Source organism: Oryza glaberrima, chromosome 8, assembly GCF_000147395.1.
Source record: "Oryza glaberrima chromosome 8, OglaRS2, whole genome shotgun sequence".
Classification (NCBI taxonomy): Eukaryota; Viridiplantae; Streptophyta; class Magnoliopsida; order Poales; family Poaceae; genus Oryza; species Oryza glaberrima.
In genome coordinates this window covers 1,564,346-1,572,185 of record NC_068333.1, presented here as the reverse complement: position 1 = coordinate 1,572,185, position 7,840 = coordinate 1,564,346, and the positions used below count along the sequence as shown (strand labels likewise).

The 7,840-nt window shown below is 41.6% G+C and overlaps 1 protein-coding gene across 2 annotated transcripts; it reads right to left on the bottom strand.

Annotated features, from left to right (window-relative positions):
• Positions 1-3,469: 3,469 nt before the first annotated feature.
• Positions 3,470-5,860, bottom strand: LOC127781493 (plant cysteine oxidase 3-like). 2 transcript variants are annotated; one of them, XM_052308452.1, is made up of 6 exons: positions 5,510-5,860; positions 5,186-5,346; positions 4,905-5,052; positions 4,378-4,578; positions 3,964-4,079; positions 3,470-3,848 (listed from the first exon to the last, which is right to left on the bottom strand). In XM_052308452.1, exons 1-6 carry the CDS (start codon positions 5,679-5,681, stop codon positions 3,834-3,836), a joined length of 813 nt encoding a protein of 270 aa, XP_052164412.1. In that variant the 5' UTR covers positions 5,682-5,860; the 3' UTR covers positions 3,470-3,833. The 2 variants fall into 2 exon arrangements, with proteins under 2 accessions (XP_052164412.1, XP_052164414.1); XM_052308454.1 differs by having other exon boundaries at positions 3,964-4,076.
• Between the last annotated feature and the right edge of the window lie 1,980 nt (positions 5,861-7,840).

The window sequence follows — 7,840 nt, the reverse complement described above, 5'->3', positions numbered from 1 at the left end:
CGGACCGATTCTTTTGTGGGAAACGGTCTTGTCTTGAGTTAGAATGACTTGGTACTGCCCTAGGTGATTCCTCCCATCCTTAATGAAACGGCGTAGAGAATTGAGGCATCCATGGCATGTAATACATAAAAGGATAACCATATAGTGACATTGGATATGGATACCATGGCATCACAACCGGAGGTTTATATGAAGTTGGTATGGTTGATGACTCCGATTGCTTTGATGTTTGACCAAATCTCTTCCTACGAGATGATCTTGGTCTTTTCGAATTACTAGTTTGGTTGTCAAATCGTTGACCGGCTAATCCTTTCTTGTATTTAGCCATAAGCATCTCAAAAGTGAGCTTCGGCTTTTTGGTCCTTTGGATACTAGATGACTCATCCTTTGCAACTTTATGATCTTCGGCCTTCGCATTATTGATCCTAAGTGTCTTGGGCCGAGGATCCTTAACAATAACATTTTTCCCTTTCATTTTATCAACATCAATAGGATTAATAGGGAGAGAATTACTAACAATTCCGGTCTTAGGCATAGGTGTAACTGAAATAGTTTCAAAAGTGACCGATGAAGTATTAATCGGTCTTTGCTCCATCAAGCTTGCATCTTTGAAATAACCATGAAACTCATGCTCCATTTGTGACCATGTAGAAATTGAACTAGGAGCAAGCAAACTATACCATGTAGATGCAAAGTTTGACAAAGAAAGGGGAAACAACTTCAACTTAAGCAAATCATCACTACCGGCCTTACCACATTGATCAATAAAGCGGCCGATATGCTCTATTGTAGTCATAGCATTCTCACCTGTGAATTTCGTGAAGTTGGGCACCTCAAATCCTTGCGGGTATGGGACCGAATCTACGTGTTCAAGATACGGCCTTTGATATGTATGCATGGCTACTTTGGATTCTATTTCACTACTAACCCGCAAGACATTGTCATCATCTTTTCCAACATCCACACGACCGATTTGTGACTCGGTCTTAGGTGACAATGCTATTTCACTTTCGCTTGTGATACAATCCGAACCGTTATTTAGTTCGGCTATATCTTCAATGGCATTATTCTCTAAGCTAGCAACACAATCCGAATCATCACTTGGTTCGGCTATTCCATCATTGTCTAAACTAGTAACACACTCCGAACCGTTGCTTGGTTCGGCTATAATGGTTGTTGCATCATTACCCAAGCTAGCAAGATAATCCGAACCAACATTTGGTTCGGCTATAATCGTTATGGTATCATTGCACAAATCATTAACACAATCCGAAACATCGCTTGGTTCGGCTATACATGATATTGCACTTTCATCTAAACTAGCATGTAAGCTATCATCATCCACTCGGCTTTCCTGAGCCAGAACTTCATGCAACACATGATCAACATCAAGAAATATCTGGCCATTCAATTTCTCTTTAATAGAATCAAGTAATCCATCATATGCAATGTCAGCCAAATCTTTGTCAGTTATCTTCAAATTAAAACATCGGTTTTTAACATCCATAAATCTCTTGATATAATCAGCAACAGATTCATTGCATTTATGCCTAACCGATGTTAAATCAGACAACTTAAGCTCAGTTTCATTAGTGTGAAAATAATCATGAAATTTTTGTTCTAATTGAGCCCAGTAGAAATAGAATTTGCCGGTAAAGAAGTAAACCATGTAAAAGCAGTACCGGATAAAGATAAAGAAAACAAGCGTAATTTACATGTATCCCAATTAGCCTCACCACATTGCGCTAAAAATTGATCTACATGCTCCCATGTGGTCCTACTATCCTCACCACTAAACTTGGTAAATTCAGGAATTTTATAACCACGAGGATATGGGATAATGTCATAATAATCAGGATACGGCTTTTTGTAAGTTCTAGCACGATTCCTAGTTTCGATCCTGAATCTATTCCTCATAATATCACTAATTATATCCTCCATATTATTAGGCCCTTGTTGATTTGGCGGTAGATTTGGTGGCCTAATAGATTGTGTTTGTGGCGCAATATGATTATATTGGCCTTGTCTAGTATCGGGAGGATATCCCCTAGCAACATCATTATAGGCATTAGGAACATGTGGGGGAACTTGGGGATTGCTTGTAGTAGTAGATACAGGAGGATCAGATGTTCTAAGATGATACAAATAACTAGCATTAGTCATTGGATCTATCCCCTGTATTGGTATAATTGCGCCGGTCTGACCGGCCCAATGCCCGGTCTGACCGGCGTCCAGAGGCGCGGTCAGACCGGCCTGAGTCCCGGTCTGACCGCCGGGGTAATACCCGGTCTGACTGGCCGTCTGGCCGGTCGGACCGACGGCTGCGTCGCGGTCTGACCGGCCGTCAGGCCCGGTCGGACCGGCCGTGTGCGCCGTTCCTTCGGTTTGACCTATAGGAGGTTGATTAACATCAATATAAATGTGGGAAATGCTAGAATTACTTAAATTGTGAAACGGTATATATGTCTAGATTCATTAACATCAATATGAATGTGAGAAATGCTAGAATGACTTACATTGTGAAACGGAGGAAGTATTACACTTTATTTCCTCAGGCTTTATATTTTCGTGGCTCAGCGTCTCCAGAATCTGAGTGTGTTTTTTCTGCGTGCTTGCTGTTGTCAGTTGGGTGGTGGGTTTTGTTGATGATGGCTTGAGTTGCTAGCTCCTGTTATTTGGCCCTGGTTTGCTTCACACATGTAGTGGAGGTTAGTAGCTCGTTTTAGTTTGTAGGGTCTTCAGGTGCTGGCAGTGTGAACTGTGGATGTTCTTGGCTCTTGTTTTGGAGGTTTAAGAACTGTAGAACTTCTCATTTCTGGTAATGGAAATGGGTGCTTCATGGTCTTGCAAATTTACTGCTCAATCCATGTTACCACGTTTTGCCTCTTTTTTCCCCCTTTTTTTCTTTTAACAAAAATTAGCTACTAGTAGCTGCTAATCTAGTACTAGTATCTAGTATATCTGAGACCAGCCTGAGCGTGTCTTGCCATCAGCTGAAGACGCCATGCAATGATGGCCGTCAGATCGTGCGTGGACGGTCCCAATTCAAGTAGCTTTCACGTGCCCGCGCCAATGTGGTGCAAAAATTTGAACTTCCCGCAAGAAGCCCAAGAAGGCCAGGTCCTGCGTGCTGAGCCCAAATCTATGGGCCTGAACGCGCCTGCGCCGTCTGGAATGGTAATGTGGCTCATATACGGCCCATATATATTGGGCCAAAACAGATTATAGTTCATGTCCAGCCCATACATATTGGGCCCGAATAGTTATAGATGGCCCATGATGAGTTCCTACCCAAGCCCAACACTATCGCCAGAACCCAGAATGGACTTTCGAGCTCCCAGCTTGTCAGTTTCGCACTTTCACTCGTTCTTAAATTGCATTGAGTTCGCTTTGTGATCCCAATAAAAATACGAAAAGAACATGTACAAAATGGAGCACCATAATCCACAGATTGTGAGTGAAGCTCAACTGCCATCTTAACAAGGTTTGTTGAATATTTGAATATCAGACCATATCGACACCATGGCAACCAGCCTCTCTGAATTCTGAAGGCATCGAAACAGAGAAAAATGTAGACATTAACATAAATACATTTACAATCTCTCCAGAAGCAATTTAGAATGCAGGTTGGTAACTATGATACGGAGTAGCTAGTACAAACTGTTTTGACTATGTCACCACTATAGCCACACCTTTTCTATGAAGGAAGTTCCAACATAAATCAAAATGTAAAGATGAACATGTTACATTTACATCACTACATGACAAGAACTGTATTTGTGAGATTGCACTTGGACATAGTTTGATGCTCCTGTCCTATCCATTTTTATTGATTATGGCAGATGTTCCTAGAAAAAAAGACAAATATTACTTCCATCAGAAACAGTCTCAACTCTCAACTCCCAAGCACGTTTTGGTTGCTACAGAAGACAACATCAACAATATGTAGAAATTAGGCCATACCTGTATAGTTGGGCCAGTGTACGTGCCAGGGCGCATATTAATATTCACCGGTACGTTTAAGGCCTCAAGCCAAGCATAATTATCTGGCCCATGGACTACTTTTGCTTGTCCAGCTGCTGCAGTTGGAGTGATCCGTGAGAAAATCAGATATGACATAGAATAGTGAATATGAACACTTTTGAGTTTTGACAACATATCAACAAATTAAATTTTCTTCTCATATAAATGAACATAATGTACAAGGTGATTGCTGTTCCTGACAGAAAAGGACTGAACAGCACTGTGACTAATAATATATGTTTTGAACAAATACCAGAGATGGCTGGTATTCTGCTTCCACCAAAATGGTGGATTTAGTTAAACATGAATCTGACACAAACATGTAATATGATGACAGTGAGGGATTTCACTTACAGAAGCTAGAAAATGGATAATCGTGAAAATAGGTGCAAACACGGCCAGAAGATTCAGAGTATGGTGGGGCAATGACATCAAGAACAGCACATGATTTTACTGAAGTGAAGCAGTGCATGTTCCCACCACTTTGGGGATACAAAACAGCAGTTGGACAAGGGGCATTCAGAACATCATCCGTATGTAACTTTCCAAGTTTCACTGCACATCAGGAGAAAGAAAAAAAAATCCTTAATATACCAGAACCCAAAAAATCATCAAGGCATAGAAATGAGCAATCTAAAATGATGCCTGAGCAACAGTGCAACACTAGTGACCAATAGGGTTGGGTAGTATCAATACTATTACTATGCTACAACCAATATTGTTCATTAACTTGGTACTGTAGAAACCATCTGAAGAAATAAATGTTTTCAGTACACTTGTATTCTCAGAGACAACGAGTTCATTAAGTCATCACTCTGCAATGCAATATATACTAGTAGATAAATAAAAACAAATATTTGAAACAGGGTATGAAAAATAACCTGGCTTGCCATTTGCTAGAACAGCAGGCTCTACCCAATCATACGATTTGACATGCATCGAACCATAGAGTAATTTGCTCAACACAATCATTCCCGGATGATCATGGAGAGGAATAACCGCCGATGTTGGTAAGCAGAATATTCCAATCTACAGAACAAACACGAAGCAATTGCAGATTAGCAGAGAAGATATCCAATTATTCATTAACTTCTAGTAGTATTCTCTGTCACAGAAGTGTTACAAGAAGATGACCAAATTGAACATTTGAACATCCACATACAGAGAAGGCATCACACTCGTAGACATGCAGGTAGGTTATGGGTTGCGCCCATCTAGCAACCCTTGCTGAATTCTTCAAGAAGTTTGATTCAAAGAACCCAAATCCTCTTCCATCCTCAAGATTATCATCTCTGAGTCCAACATCCACAGGAGTGATTGTATCTGAACACAAAACTCACATCCAATTCCTCAATACATCAGCATACGAACGATTTTGCAGAGGAAAGAGCAATCAATTGGCTGTCCGAACTCTGAACACAAGAACAAAACAAAAATTGGGCCGAGGTCGGGAGGAAGAGGAGTTGGTGGAGGTCAGGTGACCTACCCATGAGAGAGGAGATGGCGCCGATGGCGTGGTCGGGAGGTGGAGACGACGGCGAGGAGGACGCGGCGACGGAGGACGGCGACGGGAAGGTGCGCTTGCAGAGCTCGTACAGCGCCTGCACCCGCGACGGCGTCGACGTCGCCGGCGGCCGCGTCGGTATGCCCCACCCCATTGAGGCCGTCGACGACCTAGATGTCCCCCTCTCCCACTCTTCTAGCTCGCTCCCTTCTCGCCTTCTTCCTCCTCTTCTCCCTCCTCGCGTGGTCGCCGGAGAGGAGCAGCGCCGCCGCGGCGAGCGGTGTCGCGACGCGAGGGCTCAGGCGGCGCGTGGCGTACTGTCTCGTCTCTTCCAGCGCGAGGATTAGGTTGCTGTTCGTGGGCCGTGTGGGCCCAATATGGGCCTTAGTTGTATTAGTAGTATTTACTAGTGGGCTTTGAGTTTAAACTTTTTTTTAGTTTTTCTTTTGTATACTAGAAATTGACTGGAATTCTGAACTCCTTCAAGCTTTCCATCACAGAGCTACATAATTTTGTTCCTAATTTTATGGCAGCTACAGAAGATTAATTTGCCATTCGATTCTACTTGTTCACATACTGGTCCGGACATTTTGTTGCCACTTTCACTAAATTTATATTATGAACCTAAAAAATTATAGCTGATGCATTGTGTTCTCGGCTTCTCGCAGAAATCTTGGTCAACACCACCATCGTCTCTAATCTTTAAATGTAACTCTATTCTGTCTAGTGCACCAAGTACTCGATTATTAGGTCCTGTCAAAGTTAATGGTTCCTCCTGTAAATAGATTAGGGAAAATCATGTCAGAAATGCCCACAAAAAAACACCAAGCTCGACAAGTCCAATACAATTAAGACAATGCCAACTGTATGTTAAGAGAAATTCCGGTACTTCCTCTGGTCATAACGCAGTTGACTTTGACAACAAAATTTGATAATTTGTCTTATTAAAAAAGTACACTAATTTTTTTGTGACTTATTTTATTGTTAAAGGTACTTTAAACATGATATTTTTGCATATTTTTACACTAAACTTTTAAATATGATAAATGATCAAGCTTTATGATCAAAATCAACTGCATTAAATATTTATAACTGGAGGGGGCACATACTACGTACATATAATAATTTTAGGTATTTTACCATCAAAGTTGGGTTTGCATAAATAGTAAATACAACTCAACTAAAATGGATCCAAGCGAGTAAAGTACATGATTTGTTCTTTTCTTCAAATGAGAGAACATTATTGTGCATCTGCACATCAGACTGTCTCACTAATTAAGAATAATGTAGCCAACAAAAGAGGATTGTTAATTAAGGGGGCAAACAGAATGTAACGGATTGGTGTACTTCGAGACAGATACAATCTTTTTGTGGCATAACACTGTCATCAAGCCATGGCTTCTGAATTAAGCTCTAGACCCTACTGAAACCAGAAAATTACCAACACAATAATTCCCTAGATCTTAATTGGCAAGCATGGCATTCATAATCACACATATTGATCACGCATAAAAACACACAATAAAGTTAATTACCAGCGTAGAGAATTAAGTTACCTGTAATAATATTCCTCAGGCTAGATACCTGCAAATCTCGCTGGTGCATAAGGTGACCATGATAGCCAAGTTCTTCGGTCGAACATCAAGCTTTGCTAATCCTTGAAGCATGCCCTTCCTCACATCAACAGCAAACACAACTTCCAACCTATCCGTTTTCATGGGGCTAGTTATAGAAAGCAAGTAAATCACATCTTCATCCATGCTTAATTATGGTGGGGTTTCCAATTGGAAGTTCTTTGAATATTGTTTCAATTGTCTCTCTGTTGTCGTCGTCGTCGTCGCTGCAGCTCAGATAGAACGACATGTGTCGCTTAAGCTGATGTGTTTAATTATCATCGATTTCACAGTCAATCTGCCAATCATCATCACAGCAGCACGAAGAAGAACGATTCACCGACATTGGCATGCTCCATGTTGTAGCCTTCCATCCACGATCGATTTCTTTGAATTTCTTCGGTTTATTATCCATCGGCTCTGTTCGTGACCAGATTTCCATCTCAACATACTGTTTCGAGACACGGTGACGTCGCGGAAATAGCTGGGATCGAATTGGTAGAGGAAGTTATCCCAATTCCCCCTCGCCGGCGCCGGCAGCAGGATGTCCCGGAGCACGGGGAGGTGCGTTGCAAATTGGCGCGCGCTCCAGCTAGCCCCCCCCCCCCCCCCCCTCCCCCCCACAAAAAAAACCATCACCCTTTTTTTTTCTTTTTTTAAGTTTTGTTTTTTCGTTTTTCTTTTCGATTTTTTTCGCTTT

Coding starts and splice junctions, on each gene's coding strand:
- LOC127781493 (XM_052308452.1), bottom strand. CDS start 5,681: ATGGGGTGGGGCATACCGACGCGGCCGCCGGCGACGTCGACGCCGTCG. Junction 5,053..5,185: donor ACGAGTGTGATGCCTTCTCT/GTATGTGGATGT, acceptor TTTGTTCTGTAG/ATTGGAATATTCTGCTTACC. Junction 4,579..4,904: donor TCTAGCAAATGGCAAGCCAG/GTTATTTTTCAT, acceptor CCTGATGTGCAG/TGAAACTTGGAAAGTTACAT.